The 18,831-nt window shown below is 42.2% G+C and overlaps 1 protein-coding gene across 4 annotated transcripts in view; it reads left to right on the top strand.

The window, feature by feature from the left end:
• yeats2 (YEATS domain containing 2) overlaps window positions 1–18,831 on the top strand; it is a 162,800-nt gene that overhangs the window by 27,318 nt on the left and 116,651 nt on the right. For all 4 annotated transcript variants that reach the window (XM_028825680.2, XM_051922874.1, XM_051922873.1 and 1 more), the window contains exon 8: window positions 11,221–11,332. In XM_028825680.2, coding sequence (XP_028681513.1) covers window positions 11,221–11,332 — 112 coding nt within the window. The remainder of the gene's footprint in view (window positions 1–11,220; window positions 11,333–18,831) is intronic.

The raw sequence follows: 18,831 nt of genomic DNA, 5'->3' as shown, positions 1-18,831 counted from the left end.
CCGCGACCACTTGTTCAAGCTACGTCCTTTGATTGATCATTTATTTGAAGCATTTCAGTTGCCCTACATGCCAGGACCGTCAGTTGCAGTTGATGAAAGTTTATTGTCATGGAAGGGCCGCTTACAGTTTCGACAGTATCTACCATTGAAAAGGGCACGGTTTGGTATCAAGATGTTTGGCTTAGCTGAGAATTCAGGTTACATTTATAGATTTCGTGTATACACTGGCAACTTGCACAACATTTAGTGGTCAATACTGCTTGAATAAATGTAAAAAAAATGTAAAAAAGTAAAAAAACGAAAATTGTTCAGATTTCGCCTGGCGTGGGGAATATTTAGGGAGTTGGCGGTTAAAGGGTTAATCATGTCAAAGACCAGTGGTGTCAGGTCAATAACTTATGGCCTTGTAATATGTACTTTGTGTACTTGTGAATTCTTTAAGGTCCTGCTGCCTTGGGATGCAGATCAGTCTTGTGACAAAGTTGAATTTCATTAATTGCCATTTTACGTAAATTTGACTTTGTGCCAAAATTAAGTGCATTAGTTAACTTTTAGTGCTGTAACCCTCAAGGCTCAGTTCTTGTAAACAATATTGAAGATATGGTACTAGACAAACATACCCTGCTTTTGCTGTTAAAGCTGAGCCACATAGCATCACTTAACATGCAGAATCAGCTTGAAATTAAGAGAACTTTAAAAGGCAGGTTTAATAATATATTTATTTATTTGTAATATGTTTAGCATGTGAAACTGCTGATTTAGACTCCAAATGAGACATTTTATAGAAAAAGACAGGTTTTGCAATCATAACTTAACCTCTTGACTAATTGTGACATCATTATAATGAACACAGAGAGAAGGCCAATAAGATGTTAGCCTAATAAATCCACAAGCAGGAAGTCTGTAGTGCAGTAAAATTTACAACACAGATGGAGATAAAATTATTGACCATAAACATATAACTTACACATTTAGAGAGTACTGCAAGTCTTTATTTTCTACTCTGTTTAAAGAAAATATGACACAATTTAATTAGTTCTTTGATTTATCACAGACTAGCAAAATACCCGCGCTTCGCAGCGGAGAAGTAGTGTGTTAAAGAGGTTATGTAAACATACATATACATATCCACATATACATACAGTATATACATATACAAATTTACATATCTACATATATATATACCGTCTTTTTCTGAAAATAAGACATCCCCCGAAAATAAGCCCTATCGAGATTTTCGGAACTTTTTGTAATATAAGCCCTCCCCCGAAAATAAGCCCTAGTTAAAATAATGTGAAAAAAAGAATTCGTTAAAAAATGCTGTTGATTTATTAAGTATGTTTAGCTTCCCTAATACTCGTATTTCAGAGAAATGTTTGAAATAAAATATTCCGAGAAATTCATTGTTTACCTCTACAGTTCGTTTCAAATTAATTCTTGGAATTTATCTTAAAAATACAACATAAGGCAGCATGAATACATAAATATTGTGTCTGCTCTGCTCTGCTGTGTTGTACTGCGTCGCGCGTATCGCAGAGTATGGTCGAATGAGGTGTGGAGGGGGGCATGCATATGCGGAATGCGACGGAACGCGTCGTTGGCGCACACTATAAATAATTGTTCGTTAAGGCAGCAGTCTACATTGAGCGACAGTGCAGATACAATGTTTGTTCATTTCAGTCTTGTAAGTCTGATTATTTCCTCATACGTAATTTTATTTTTTATAAAGTGAATGATTTTTAACCGCAGTTAAAATGAGTACAAAACGAAAGAGCTATTCCGTCGAGTACAAAAAGGGAATTGTGGAAGACTCCAGGGGTGTAAATCTTGATTTATGACGATGTTCCAGAAGAAGATGACATGATTGTAATTGAATAAATTTTAATTTCTGTATTCTGTGTAAAATAAATAAATATTAAATAAAAATATATAAATATACTTTTATTTTTGTCCTCCCCCGAAAATAAGCCCTAGTGCGTATTTTGGACCAAAAAAGAAAGTAAGACAGTGTCTTATTTTCGGAAAAAGACGGTACATATGTACATATATATACATATGCACATATATATATATATATATATATATATATATATATATATATATATATATTTGCAGTTGGAGATCCACAAAGGGAGAAAAAACGAATCACGTATCATAAAATAGTTTTATTCCTGAGCTTTCAACCCCTATCAGGGGTCTTCATCAGAGGATAATGCTTAGACTTACAAGAATCAAAGGCAAAATATGCAAACCGTATCACAGACCTTCTCTTCCATATATATATATATATATATATATGCATACATACATACATACATTCACATATATATATATATATATATATATATATATATATATACATATCTACATATATATATATATATATATATATATATATATATATATATATATATATATACAGTGATCCCTCGCTATATCGCGCTTCGCCTTTCGCGGCTTCACTCTATCGCGGATTTTATATGTAAGCATATTTAAATATATATCGCGGATTTTTTGCTGGTTCGCGGATTTCTGAGGACAATGGGTCTTTTAATTTCTGGTACATGCTTCCTCAGTTGGTTTACCCAGTTGATTTCATACAAGGGACGCTATTAGCAGATGGCTGAGAAGCTACCCAACTTACTTTTCTCTGTGTCTCTTGCGCTGACTTTCTCTTATCCTGACGTAGGGGGTGTGAGCAGGGGGGCTGTTCGCACACCTAGATGATACGGACGCTCGTCTAAAAATGCTGAAAGATTATCTTCACGTTGCTGCCTTCTGTGTGCAGCTGCTTAGTGAAGCAACATGCTGCACGGTGCTTCACATACTTAAAAGCTCAAAGGGCACGTATTGATTTTTCACTCTTTGTTTTTATCTGTCTCTATCTCTCTCTCTCTCTCTCTCTCTCCCTGCTCCTGACGGAGGGGGTGTGAGCTGCCGCCTTCAACAGCTTTGTGCCGCGCGGTGCTTCGCATACTTAAGCCAAACAGCCCTATTGATTTGTTTGCTTTGCTCTCTGTTTCTGACAGTCTGTGCTCCTGACACACACTCCTTTGAACAGGAAGATATGTTTGCATTCTTTTAATTGTGAGACAGAACTGTCATCTCTGTCTTGTCATGGAGCACAGTTTAAACTTTTGAAAAAGAGACAAATGTTTGTTTGCAGTGTTTGAATAACGTTCCTGTCTCTCTACAACCTCCTGTGTTTCTGCGCAAATCTGTGACCCAAGCATGACAATATAAAAATAACCATATAAACATATGGTTTCTACTTCGCGGATTTTCTTATTTCGCGGGTGGCTCTGGAACGCAACCCCCGCGATGGAGGAGGGATTACTGTATACATAAATATATATACAGTCGACCCTTGATATACGACCGGCTTGACATGCGAACAACTTGATTTACGACCAAAATTTTTATTTTGATTTACGACCAACATCTTGCGTTACGACCTGAATGCGGTCACGTGTATCCGCTTGCGCGATTGTAAACAAACAGAAACATTCCTATTAATGCGGCACTCATTCAATAAAATGTCAGGTTTGTAAACTCTCTTGGGACCTCCCCCAACTAGAAGACATGCCAAAGTCCAAACTCCGTATGGAAGACTGTTTATCTGTTGCTGGGGCAAAAGCCGGCTTAAAGCTGTGCTGAGTCTCTCAGTCAAAGCAAACAGAAAAGATATCGATGGGTGATATGCATGTGATATCCCTGCCCGGCAATGGACAAGCAAGCTTCCACAGTCGCGGCAATCGCGCTTCAGGACGCACTTCAGCATGTCGTTCCCATTGAGTGGGGAGTGGGGGGGGTCTCAGAAGAGTTCAGAAACAGTTCCTTGTATCATCGCAAGGAAATGCTGAGAAAACTTCTCGTCAGAATAACTTGTAGGCAGGAGGAGATTAAAATTAACGCAAAAGAAGCTATTGAAATGATTGCAAATGCCTGAGCGCAAGTTAAAGAAAGCCTTTAAAAAGCCTTCAGTTTCATTATCATCCTCCTCCCTTCCTGCAGCCCAAAGATGTCAAATTAAATGGTGAGTACAGTATGAAATTGTTGTTTCTGGTAGGCTAGGCACTTTTTATTACTTTTTGGTTAGTACGTTAGAAAAATTATTGGTGTTTTGGTAAATTATGCACATTATACAACCCTTTTTTTATTATGAAAAGGTTAAGTAAGTGTTGCAGTGGGAGGTTCGGAACGCATTATGGGTATTTCTATTTCTTATGGGAAAAATAATCTTGACTTACAACCAACTTGAGTTACAACCAGCCCTCGTGAACGAATTGAGTTCGTAAGTCAAGGGTCCACTGTATATATATATATATATATATATATATTTTCACGGCATTCGTAGTCTGAATCACAATCTGATTGTATGGGTGGTTACCTACCAGGTAACGCTTATGGTTGGCCAGCAAGTCAGCTAACGTTCGCCATGGTGCCTTCAGTTGTGAGAAGCAGATCATAGAATGGTTGAAAATAGTTTACTGTAAAATAATGCAAAGAGTACGCGACACGTGTTTCGTCCTAATTCTGGGCTCATCAGGCGTACACACTCACTGCATATAGCCAAATTCCCGCGCTTCGCAGCGGTGAATTTCTGTTCAGGTACCCATTTCCTTTATGTAATCCGCGGATTCTCCACTATTTTTTGTTCGTTTATTATGATTATAGTTATTTATTGATTCCCTTCTTTAGCTGACTGCCTGCTCATATAAGGCGCTCTGCTGTTTTTTTGTGAAGCAGTCTTTACACAGCTTCTCCGCTGTTTTATAAACGAACGGCATCTAAGGCCATCCTTTTTCCTTGCTTCGCCAAGGAAGCAGCCTTTTTATTTAAAAATCAGACAATGTGATTTTCTGGATTTTTTTTCTCATTTTGTCTCTCATAGTTGAGGTATACCTATGATGAAAATTACAGGCCTCTCTCATCTTTTTAAAGTGGGAGAACTTGCACAATTGGTGGCTGACTAAATACTTTTTTGCCCCACTGTATATGTGTGTATATATATATATATATATATATATATATATATATATATATATATTAAAGCTAAATATCACTGACTCACTCATCATGAAATCTCCCGAACCATGAGGACATGGGACGTGAAATTTGGAATGTAGGTTACCCTTGGCCCATAGGTACTCACTAAGAAACGGTTTAAAAATTTTGTGGTCCAAGCGCGTTCTGTCTGTATGTCTGTCTGTCCGCTTTTCAATAATTACTTAATGGATTTAGATCTGGTTGTTTTCTATAATTTGCTTGAACTTTCCGATTGATTTTACGACTTCTGTCATCGCACTAAGTACCATAGTTTGCATGCGGTACTGATGTATTTATGCAAATCCAAGAGAATGGCTGTGGGCCGAGAGCAAAGGGGGGCGGGGCCTTCCTCATTTACTCGCTAGCCTCTGTTCGAGTTGGTCTACGTCTAGCCACGTGTAGGAGTGCACCTTCCATCCATTTAGCTAGTAATACCAGTTTGTTCAACAGACATTATCATCTACAGATTGTTACGGAGTGACGTTTGACGTTTTTAAGAGAAAGATCAGAGCTCCATGTGTTTTAGAGGGTAGCTGCTGATTACCAGAGATTTCACGGCCATGTGCCTTTCTCCCCACGCGGGGAACGCTCTCCTGTTAGAGCTGAACACAAGGAGATATAGTGCCAACTTCTATTGATCTTTAAAGTTTGTCCGGTTTCATTACTATGTGGGCGCAGCCATGGGGTACAGCTAGTATAATATATTCACCTATTAGCATATATACTCGTGTATAAGTCGGGTGTTGAAACCCGAAAAATCGATCATAAAATCAGACCCCGGCTTATACGCCGGTTTAAAAATACGACACCCAATTATTTATTTATTTTTATTTTTTTTACATCTTCTTGCTTCCTCCAATCTCGCACCATTTTCTCAGACTAGGGGTGTGACGAGACGCTTTTCCCACGAGACGAGACGAGACACGAGACTGGGTTCACGAGAACGAGACGAGACAAGACTTTTAGACATTTTTTTTTAAAGAAATCCTCAATGTTTAAATGTACAGTATAGCAAAAATAGCCTTTTATTTAACTGAAAAACACAAAATGCAAAAAATGCATGTCCATTTTGAAATCAACTTTATGAAATAAAACTTCCATTTTGATGAATGATATGCAGTAATAACATGTAAACACTGCAAAATATTTTGCCACAAACTGACAGGCAATTAATTGCACAATAAAATTAAATAGTATAAATAATAAACAACACAAATATCCCTTTACGTGCAATTAACCATAATTAGTGTAACTATCAAAGTAGTGCTGTCTTAAAACTCAGTGCAAAACAATGAACAAAATTTTCTTAAGCATGGAAAAAGAGCTAAGACCTAGGTAATGAGGTAATGACCTATACAGAACAGCCTAAGATATGGTCATGTTCTTTTTTAAGAATATAAGCATGTCTACATTTTTTCACAAGAAATTCGGCATTGACAATGTCGCAGGTATCCAGTGTGTCAATGTTTCGGGCATTTTGTCTTATTTCTGGGCTGGTGAGCGCTGCTGCTATATAGCAGCCTGCTGCTCCAGGTAACGAACCAGCATATCCAATGATGAATTCCATCGCGTGGTGACGTCCATTATTAATTTGTGTGGTGGCAGTTGTAGCAGCTTCTGCTTAGACGTCAGTACCGTGGCAGCTGTCGAACTCCGGTGAAAAAAAGCAGTTACACGTCTCACCCGCCCGAGCAAACGAGCGACACGCGCAACACCGAGACCAGCCTGTGTAGCGAGATTTATTGTGTGCGCAAAGCATTTGATGTGCGGCTCAAATCCTGCCTCGCGCACAGCCACATCCATATTACGCGCATTGTCTGTTACAATAGCGATGCAATGGTTTGGCTTTTTAAGACCCCACTGTGTGACAGCTTCTTGTAAAACTTCAGCGACGTTTGCCCCTGTGTGTGATTCAAAAAGTGGGCGCGTCTGAATACAAAATGTACCATTTCCCAATTACTGTTGATAATGTGGGCTGTAATTGTGATATAGCTCTGTGTACACCTAGAAGTCCAACCGTCAGTAGTTATGGCGATGGTTTCTGCCTCTTTCAGAGCCTGTACAACGTTTACCTTGCACTCCCTGTAGAGGGTCAGGACCACCATGCGAGTAAAATGTGCGCGTGACGGGATGGCATACTTTGGTTCCAGTGTGTGGATGAGTCGCCGAAATCCCAGATTTTCCACCACAGAAAATGGTCTCATATCGGCTGCAATGAAAACGCCGATGTCTCTTGTTATTGCCGTGGCTCTTGCATTGGATGGTGGAAGTTTAGCTGCAAAGGCATTTGTTATGGTTGTTTGCCCTTTCATGCGAACTGAATTGCTTTCCGTTTTCTTCACAGGCGCAGCTTTTAGTAACGAGCTGTGGTTGTTTTCTAAATGCTTTTGCATAGTGCTTGTGTTAGCAGAGGTGTACGATATTAATTTCTTACAGTGTTTGCAAATTGTCTTTGTCTTGTCTGTCATTTTTTCGCCGTTTCTTATTTCCACAAGGAATCCAAAATGTTGCCACACCAACGATTTAAATGTCGCGGGCGCATCTTCTATCCTTACTTCTCCCTCACACTCCATCATGCCAATAACGCAAGGATATCGTCACGTTCTCGCGAGACCAGACGCATCTCACAAGACAAATCTGATCTCGCGAGATCTCGTACCACTACTATCTCAGACACATCGAATTTTGTTGCAGCAGGGCAGTTACCAATTTCTTTCGCTACTTCAATGATTTTTAATTTAAAACCAGCTTCATATTTTCTTCTGATCGAATGCTCCATCGTAGATAAGGTTGCTCTTACGATAAAGGTGTATAAGGGTGTGAGATACAGAAAACACAAAACAGTTCAAACGTCGCTTCAGAATAGTTTGGGTATTACCATGTGGTCACATAGGCACAATGCATAGAAAAAAAGGCAGTGTGCGCCATGGTTACTCTCTCTGGTGGGTGTTAGCATATCATAAGCTCTTGGACCAATAGCGTGAGTTTTCCGCATTTGACTTATACGACCGACATTATAAAATACTGGAAATTATACTGTAAAATCAAGCCCTGACTTATCTGCGGGAGAACTTAAATGTGAGTATATATGGTATATCTTAACACCCCAGAGATCTTATTATCTTATAGATACAGAAAAACATTTGATATGCCTGAATGGGACTACCTATTCACCACATTGCACACATTTGGGTTTCTTGCCCAAACAAATGTGCATGGATAAAACTACTCTATAATAGTCTAGAAGCCTTAGTTCGTATTAACATTATTTCAGACAACTTCAAACTAAAACGTGGTACTCGACAAGGTTGTCTCTTATCACCTTTGATCTTTGTAATCACCATCGAACCGTTGACTGTATACTTTCAAAATGCATCAGAGGCAAAGGAGATTCTCAGAGAAGGACTTCAACAGAAAATATCACTGTATGCAGATGATATGGTATGGTATATATCTGACCCACAAAATTCTGTGCCAGCAGTCCTAAGAGCATCAGCAGATTTTCAAAAGATATCTGGACTTAAAATCAATGTAAATAAAAGTGTGCTTTTTCCATTGAATTCTCTAGCACAGTGGTCCCCAACCTTTTTGACAGCAAGGACCACTTTATTAGATGCAAATTTTTCCACGGAACGGTCGGGGGGGGGGGGGGGGGGGGGGGGGGGGGGGGGGGGCAGGGGGCAGTTTTATACACAATTTACAAAACATTTCTATTATTAATAAGTTATTAAGCAGTTCGCATACGTTTGCAACCTGAGATTTTTCTTCTTTTTTTGCATATAACAAAGACATATGGTTTGCATTTGCCATTCCAACAGATTGCACATCACAAACATTAACACTGTTATTGTTTTTTTCGTGTCTGCCATTTCTATAGGAGGGTGACAATGAGTTAAATTCCATTGGATGTTTTTCAAATGTTGACAAGCAATAAGCAAAAGGTATCACTGAAAACCACAGAAAACAAAAACAGCAAAAAAAAAAAACAGTACGAGGAAAGTTCGAAGAAAGAATTTTTTTTACAGTGTTTCTGTTTGGGGATCGTTGTGCAAACGTGCACATCTGAGCTGCGACCACAGATCTAACTGCTCTGTGGATGATTCATTCAGGCATTTCAAGGTCACTTCGTTGTAATGAAAGCATCTGCTGAATGTACTTCGTAGTAACGCGATTTCTATAGACTCGTGTCATATGGGGAAACTGTCGGGACCATAAAAATACTTTGTTGTAATACTCTCTCACCTCGGTCTCTCTCCTCTCTCTGCACCGCTGCAAAGCCCCGCCCGCCAAGCGTTCTGAAAAGTCTGAGTGAGTCTCCGTTGCCGGCAGTTCTCTCGCGGCCCGGCTGTCAGACGGCTGTGGCCCGGTAGTGGGTCGCGGACCGGTGGTTGGGGACCCCTGCTCTAGCACATAATATCAGACTGGACACCCTCTCATTTATCATAGCGGATCAGTTTAAATATCTAGGGGTAAATGTTACAAGTAGATATAAAGCTCTTTTTCAACAAAATTTTGCTGTCTGCCTGGAAAAAATTAAACAAGACATGAATAGATGGTCAACCCTCCACCTTACTTTAGCAGGGAGAATCAATATTGTTAAGATAACCATCCTTCCCAAGCTGCTATTCCTATTTTAAAACATCCCCATATACATTAACAAATATCCATCCATCCATCCATCCATTGTCCAACCCGCTGAATCCGAACACAGGGTCATGGGGGTCTGCTGGAGCCAATCCCAGCCAACACAGGGCACAAGGCAGGAATCAATCCCGGGCAGGGTGCCAACTCACCACAGGACATACACAAACACACCCACACACCAAGCACACACTAGGGCCAATTTAGAATCGCCAGTCCACCTAACCAGCATGTCTTTGGACTGTGGGAGGAAACCGGAGTGCCCGGAGGAAACCCATGCAGACACGGGGAGAACATGCAAACTCCACGCAGGGAGGGCCCGGGAAGCGAACCCAGGTCCCCAGGTCTCCCAACTGCGAGGCAGCAGTGCTACCCACTGCGCCACCGTGCCGCCCATTAACAAATATTTTTTTAAGAAATTAAATTGAATCATAACTTCATTTATTTGGAATTCGAAACATCCACACATCCAAAGGGTGACTCTACAATGACCTAAAGCAGAAGGGGGCATGGCACTACCTAACTTTCAGTTTTATTACTGGGTGGCAAGTATACAAGCTATAAAGACCTGGACATCAGCACAAATCGATGAATATCCACAAGTCTGGTCTGCAATAGAAGTAAAATCTTGCAGTACTTCTTCATATTCCCTGCTCTGGGCCCCTGTAATGTCATTACAATAATGTAAGTCCCTTCCTTTCAAAGACCCCAGAGGACATTGGGGAAAGGGTCTGTCACTTAATATTTCAGAAAAATAGTGGAAAGCAGCCATGTACAGAATGCACTCACGCTTCATATGTATGTGCAAAGCATTCAGTCATTCAACTTAAAATCTTTTATCGAGTGCATTTATCTTGTTTAAAATTGTCCAAAATGTTTCAAGGACAAGATTCAACATGTGAATGTTGCAGTCTAGCTCCAGTCTCACTGAGCCTTATTTTCTGGGTGTGCATCAAATTAACATTGTTTTGGACAAAAATCTTTGCATGGCTATCAGATAGCCTTGGTGTAACAATCACTCCTAATCCGTTAACAGCTGTGTTTGGTGTACTCCTAGATGGACTTAAAGTGGAGAAGGACAAGCAAAACTGTAATTGCCTTTACTACACTACTAGCATGTAGATTTATCTTGCTTAACTGGTAGAATCCCACCCCACCACTCTTAAGTCAGTGGGTAACTGATATTTTATACTATTTGAAATTGGAAAAAATCTAATTCACACTTAGAGGATCTGTTTAAAACTTTTTAAAAATGTGGCAGGATCTAATAACATTTTAGAATAAACTTCCATTTTGGGAAAAAAGATACCCTTCCTTTCTTGTTCCTTTTATAGAGTAGCTTCGGTTTCTGTTTTTTCTCTCTTTCTCTTGGGTAGGGCTTATGTTTTGCTTTAATTTATTAAGATTGACTTGGCTGTATGGAATGTTATCTGTTTCTAATTAAAATCGATAAAAATCTAAAGAAAATGCTGATTTGTTACAAGTAAGAGTCATCCTTTATTAGCTACATCTTTTCTTGATGTCTTTCAGTGAGCCCCCATTTCATCTGACGAGAAGAGGTTGGGGAGAATTTCCGGTCAGAGTTCAGATTCATTTTAAGGACCCAAGAAACAAAAGGATTGATATTATTCACCATTTAAAGGTATATTTTGAAATTACTATAAACAGAGTTATATACAGTTAGGTCCATAAATATTTGGACAGAGACAAATTTTTTCTAATTTTGGTTCTGTACATTACCAGAATGAATTTTAAATGAAACAACTCAGATGCAGTTGAAGTGCAGACTTTCAGCTTTAATTCAGTGGGGTGAACAAAACGATTGCATAAAAATGTGAGGCAACTAAAGCATTTTTTTAACACAGTCTCTTCATTTCAGGGGCTCAAAAGTAATTGGACAAATGACTGAAAGGCTATTTCATGGGCAGGTGTGGGCAAGTCCGTCGTTATGTCATTATCAGTTAAGCAGATAAAAGGCCTGGAGTTGACTTGAAGTGTGGTGTTTGCATGTGGAAGATTTTGCTGTGAACAAACAACATGCGGTCAAAGGAGCTCTCCATGCAGGTGAAAGAAGCCATCCTTAAGCTGCGAAAACAGAAAAAACCCATCCGAGAAATTGCTACAATATTACGAGTGGCAAAATCTACAGATTGGTACATCCTGAGAAAGAAAGCAAGCACTGGTGAACTCAGCAATGCAAAAAGACCTGGACGTCCACGGAAGACAACAGTGGTGGATGATCGCAGAATCATTTCCATGGTGAAGAGAAACCCCTTCACAACAGCCAGCCAAGTGAACAACACTCTCCAGGGGGTAGGCGTATCGATATCCAAGTCTACCATAAAGAGAAGACTGCATGAAAGTAAATACAGAGGGTACACTGCAAGGTGCAAGCCACTCATATGTAAGCCTCAAGAATAGAAAGGCTAGATTGGACTTTGCTAAAGAACATCTAAAAAAGCCAGCACAGTTCTGGAAAAACATTCTTTGGACAGATGAAACCAAGATCAACCTCTACCAGAATGATGGCAAGAAAAAAGTATGGAGAAGGCGTGGAACAGCTCATTATCCAAAGCATACTACATCATCTGTAAAATACGGTGGAGGCAGTGTGATTGCTTGGGCGTGCATGGCTGCCAGTGGCACTGGGACACTAGTGTTTATTGATGATGTGACACAGGACAGAAGCAGCTGAATGAATTCTGAGGTGTTCAGAGACATACTGTCTGCTCAAATCCAGCTAAATGCAGTCAAACTGATTGGGCAGTGTTTCATGATACAGATGGACAATGTCCCCAAACATACAGCCAAAGCAACCCAGGAGTTTATTAAAGCAAAGAAGTGGAAAATTCTTGAATGGCCAAGTCAGTCACCTGATCTTAACCCAATTGAGCATGCATTTCACTTGTTGAAGACTAAACTTCAGACAGAAAGCACCACAAACAAACAGCAACTGAAAGCCGCTGTAGTAAAGGCCTGGCAGAGCATTAAAAAGAGGAGGAAACCCAGCATCTGGTGATGTCCATGAGTTCAAGACTTCCGGCTGTCATTGCCAGCAAAGGGTTTTCAACCAAGTATTAGAAATGAACATTTTATTTCCAGTTATTTAATTTGTCCAATTACTTTTGAGCCCCTGAAATGAAGGGATTATGTTAAAAAAATGCTTTAGTTGCCTCACATTTTTATGCAATCGTTTTGTTCACCCCACTGAATTAAAGCTGAAAGTCTGCACTTCAACTGCATCTGAGTTATTTCATTTAAAATTTATTGTGGTAATGTACAGAACCAAAATTAGAAAAAAGTTGTCTCTGTCCAAATATTTATGGACCTAACTGTATGAATCCATCCATCCATTCTCTTCCGCTTATCCAAGGTCGGGTTGCGGGGGCAGCAGCTTGAGCAGAGATGCCCAGACTTCCCTCTCCCCGGCCACTTCTTCTAGCTCTTCCGGGGGAATCCCAAGGCATTCCCAGGCCAGCCGAGAGACATAGTCCCTCCAGCGTGTCCTGCGTCTTCTCCGGGGCCTCCTCCCGGTTAGAAGTGCCCGGAACACCTCACCAGGGAGGCGTCCTGGAGACATCCTGAATAGATGCCCGAGCCACCTCATCTGACTCCTCTCGATGCGGAGGAGCAGTGGCTCTACTCTGAGCCCCTCCCGGATGACTGAGCTTCTCACCCTATCTTTAAGGGAAAGCCCAGACACCCTGTGGAGGAAACTCATTTCAGCCATTTGTATTCGCGATCTCATTCTATCGGTCACTGCCCATAGCTTATGACCATAGGTGAGGGTAGGAACATAGATCGACTGGTAAATTGAGAGCTTCGCCTTGCAGCTCAGCTCCTTTTTCACCACGACAGACCGATGCAGAGCCCGCATTACTGCGGATGCCGCACCGATCCGCCTGTCGATCTCACGCTCCATTCTTCCCTCACTCGTGAACAAGTTCCCGAGATACTTGAACTCCTCCACTTGGGGCAGGATCTCGCTACCAACCCTGAGAGGGCACTCCACCCTTTTACGGCTCAGGACCATAGTCTCAGATTTTGAGGTGCTGATTCCCATCCCAGCCGCTTCACACTCGGCTGCGAACCGATCCAGAGAGAGCTGAAGATCACGGCCTGATGAAGCAAACAGGACAACATCATCTGCAAAAAGCAGTGACCCAATCCTGAGTCCACCAAACCGGACCCCCTCAACGCCCTGGCTGCGCCTAGAAATTCTGTCCGTAAAAGTTATGAACAGGATCGTTGACAAAGGGCAGCCCTGGCAGAGTCCAACTGTCACTGGAAATGGGTTTGACTTACTGCCGGCAATGCGGACCAAGCTCTGGCACCGATCATACAGGGACCGAACAGCCCTTATCAGGGGTCTGGTACCCCATAGTCCCGGAGCACCCCCCACAGGATTCCCCGAGGGACACGGTCGAATGCCTTTTCCAAGTCCACAAAACACATGTAGACTGGTTGGGCAAACTCCCATGCACCCTCCAGGACCCTGCTAAGGGTGTAGAGCTGGTCCACTGTTCTGAACCAGGACGAAAACCACACTGTTCCTCCGGAATCCGAGGCTTGACTATCTGACGGACCCTCCTCTCCAGAACCCCCGAATAGACTTTTCCAGGGAGGCTGAGGAGTGTGATCCCTCTGTAGTTGGAACACACCCTTCCGGTCCCCTTTCTTAAAGAGGGGGACCACCACCCTGGTCTGCCAGTCTGTGCCATAAGATGGCTGCACCGACGAGAGCTCCGAGTCATCTCAGCAAAAAGTTATTATCTATTTTGTTACTACTCACTCTCTTTGTGTTTTTTAACGTAATTTTTTTTTTTTTTTTTTTTTTTTTTTTTAGCTGTATTGGATCTAGGCTGAGTGACTTCTTTTTCTCGTCATACACATTTCATTGTATGTTGACCCTGTGTTAACTTATATATGACAAATAAACCTAAACCTAAACCAATCCAGAGGCACTGTCCCTGATGTCCATGCAATGTTGCAGAGGCGTGTCAACCAAGACAGTCCTACAACATCCAGAGCCTTGAGGAACTCCGGGAGTATCTCATCCACCCCCGGGGCCCTGCCACCAAGGAGTTTTTTGACCACCTCGGTGACCTCATTCCCAGGGATGGGGGAGCCCACCTCTGAGTCCCCAGGCTCTGCTTCCTCATTGGAAGGCATGTTAGTGGGATTGAGGAGGTCCTCGAAGTACTCCCCCCACCGACCCACAACGTCCCGAGTCGAGGTCAGCAGCGCACCATCCCCACCATATACAGCAGGGGTGTGGAAATCAATTTTTTTTCTACTTGTCCACGGACAAGTAAACTTAGAAAATCCTCTTGTCCGCCAGTTAAATTCACTTGTCCATAAACAAATAACAAAGTGAAATAATCCTTGCTCTAGAACATTTTATAAAAGATTCCCTTATCATTTTAACTCACTAATGAACAGTGCCTTCATTATAGCTACACTAGTTCTGTTTCACATACTACAGTTACAGTGAAGATTTTTATAGATATTTCATAACCTTTGGAAACCGTTAGAATGTTTTCTTCTTTATTTTTAATAAACTGACAGCGCGAAACCAACTTGTTTTATATGAAATATTCGCTAATCAAAAACGATCTATTGACAGGTCACCAAAATCAGGAAAGATTAACTGCCTAACAAGCTTTGTTATGTGGTGAAAACAATTGTATTGTAAGTAAAATGACTGCATTTTTATGTAGAAACAATGAATTTTATCAATCTTCTATAATATGCTGCCGTGGCTGTTTGTTTGTCTGTCCAGGATTTTAAATCACCTGTAGCTCGCAAACCATTTCACCTTTTGACTTCAAATTTGGTACACATACAGTATACTACGTGGCGTCTACTATCCGCTTTCGGGGTGATGATTTGTGTTACTCTTTTTTCTTATTTTATTTTATTGTTGAATCAACTCTCGGCAGTGCGCAGCAGGGCAGCGCATGCGTATGGGAGCCATTCTCATTCCCCACCACCTTCGCTAATCATTCTTGAGGCAAATTGAAGACTTAAGTGCCAGTTTAAGTGAAAAATTAAAGAAAACGTACTAAGTAATTGCAACACAAAAACTAACTTAATCAGTTTTAACACGAAAAGATGCCGATGAAAGAAGAGAAGCAGCGGGCCGCTAGGGTGGAGAAAAGAAGGGCTGCTCAGGAAGCAACAAGTACATCAACCTCTGAGCAAATGTATGCTAAACGTACAGAGAAAGAGGATGAAAACTATGAATGCTCAAGTCAAGTGTATTTATTCACTGCATGTTATCGTGCAGTACGCCATTACTGGTAATATATAAAAGTTATTGATTATAATGAAAAATCATCAGATTACATCGTAATGTCGGCATGAAATAAATGACCGCATCTCCAAGCGTGTAAGTATTAGGGTAAAATACTTATGTAAGACTGTAAGAGTGCTTCCCCTTTGAAAAATCAGCCGTCATTTTGTAAACAATAGTGAAGATCAATTTGAGACATGAAGAACATGCCTAAGTAGACTGTTTCCGCACAAAGTGCGTGCCCAAATGTTTAAAATGTGAAAGTAGTGGTAAAATGTGCCCTGCACAGCACATATAATATTTTTTTCTCCAGAAAATTGCACTTGTCCATTGACAACTGAAACAGAAAAACACGCTTGTCCGACGGTCAATTTACCCGTGTCAGACGAGTCGGGCATTGGATTTCTGCACCCCTGTACAGTGTTGACACTGCACTGCTTCCCCTTCCTGAGACGCCGGATGGTGGACCAGAATCTCCTCGAAGCCATCTGAAAGTCGTTCTCCATGGCCTCCTCAAACTCCTCCCAAGCCCGAGTTTTTGCCTCAGCAACCACCAAAGCCGCATTCCGCTTGGCCTGCCGGTACCTATCAGCTGCCTTCTTCAGCTTGACGGCATCCCTCACCGCCGGTGTCCACCAACGGGTTCGGGGATTGCCGCAATGACAGGCACCGACCACCTTACGGCCACAGCTCTGGTCAGCTGCCTCAACAATAGAGGCACAGAACATGGCCCATTTGGACTCAATGTCCCCCATCTCCCTCGGGACATGGTGGAAATTCTGCTGGAGGTGGAAGTTGAAGCTACTTCTGACAGGGGGCTGTGCCAGACGTTCCCAGCAGACCCTCACAACACGTTTGGGCCTACCAGGCCGGACCGGCATCCTCCCCCACCATCGAAGCCAACTCACCACCAGGTGGTGATCAGTTGACAGCTCTGCCCCTCTCTTCACCCGAGTGTCCAAGACATGTGGCCGCAAGTCCGATGACACGACCACAAAGTCAATCATCGAACTGAGGTCTAGGGTGTCCTGGTGCCAAGTGCACATATGAACACCCCTATGCTTGAACATGGTGTTCGATATGGACAATCCATGACGAGCACAGAAGTCCAATAATAAAACACTGCTCGGATTCAGATCGGGGGGGGGGGGGGGGGCATTCCTCCCAATCACGCCCTTCCAGGTCTCATTGTCATTGCCCACGTGAGCATTGAAGTCTCCCAGCAGAACGAGGGAGTCCCCAGAAGGTATGCCCTCTAGCACCCCCTCCAGGTACTCCAAAAAGGGTGGGTATTCCAAACTGCTGTTCGGCGCTTACGCGCAAACAACAGTTAGGACCCATCCCTCCACCCGAAGGTGGAGGGAGGCTGCCCTCTCGTCCACTGGGGTAAACCCCAATGAACAGGCTCCAAGTCGGGGGGCAATAAGTATACCCACACCCGCTCGGCGCCTCTCACCGTGGGCAACTCCAGAGTGGTGGTAGAGAGTCCAGCCCCTCTCAAGGAGATTGGTTCCATAGTCCAAGCTGTGCGTCGAGGTGAGTCCGACTATCTCTAGCTGGAACCTCTCGACCTCGCACTCTAGCTCAGGCTCCTTCCCCTTCAGAGAGGTGACATTCCACGTCCCAAGAGCCAGCTTCTGTAGCCGAGGATCGGACCGCCAAGGTCCCCGCCTTCGGCCACCACCCAACTCACACTGCACCCGACCTCCTTGGCCCCTCCCATAGGTGGTGAGCCCATGGGAAGGGGGACCCACGTTGCCTCTTCGGGCTGTGCCCGGCCGAGCCCCATGGGTGCAGGCCCGGCCACCAGGCGCTCGCCATCGAGCCCCACCTCCAGGCCTGGCTTCAGAGGGGGGCTCCGGTGACCCGCGTCCAGGCAAGGGAAAACGCCGTCCAAAAGTTTTCATTCATCATAGGAGGTTTGTTTAACCACTGTTTGTCTCATCCCTCACCTAGGACCAGTTTGCCTTGGGTGGCCCTACCAAGGGCATAAAGCCCCATACAACAGAGCTCCTAGGATCATTGGGACACGCAAACCCCTCCACCACGATAAGGTGGTGGTTAAAGGAGGGGTAACTGTATGAATGACAATCAATATTGTATTTTACTTGATTGCTATAGTAGCATTTATGTGGAAGACATCTTTGAAAATCATGGATTGATAAAGGAAAAATTTTACATTCTGGCAAATTAATTAGTTTCTTTTTCTGGAATGTTTAGATGCTCGTTGTAAGTCAACCAATCATGATTGTTTTGGAAAAGCTTATATATTTTCTAAAGTTGCCTGTTTGAAGGAAATTGTCTGGAAATTTGATAGATTCAGAAATAACAGAGCTACTCTACTATCCAAATTAAAGAGAACAACTAAGCCTGGTTACTGCTACTTTCCATTCCGACAATGAGTGGGGTACATAGTGCTTGTATAGTGGAAACACCATTGTTGACGTTTTGGGAACAATACAAGTGCAATAGCTTACTACTTCTGATTATTGCCAGGGGGCATTGACTTTACTGTTGTATCTAGTAATATTATTTATGTATCAAATTTATCGTTATGAGTTGAGTATTTTGCAAAAAAAGTAAAATGAAATACTGTAAATAGAACCATCTGAGAACTTGGCTATTGCCGCTGTCAAGTTTCTTTTAGGAAAAACAAATCCAAATGTAGCATCCACTTATCTGAGACTAGACTTGCAGTTTTGATTGCTGTTGACATAGAGAATTTTGGAGTCACTGTGGTATGTGTGAATTAGCAAACCCCAATAAACTATTGGAATGGGTAACTTGACCATTTCCAAGGTTATATGTAAATAGGACTATTGCAGTTTAAGTCATGTCAGGATTAT

The sequence above is a fragment of the Erpetoichthys calabaricus genome, chromosome 2, assembly GCF_900747795.2.
Source record: "Erpetoichthys calabaricus chromosome 2, fErpCal1.3, whole genome shotgun sequence".
In the NCBI taxonomy this organism is placed as follows: domain Eukaryota; kingdom Metazoa; phylum Chordata; class Cladistia; order Polypteriformes; family Polypteridae; genus Erpetoichthys; species Erpetoichthys calabaricus.
The sequence above is the reverse complement of the archived record's forward strand: the minus strand, read 5'-3'. Positions and strand labels throughout refer to the sequence as shown.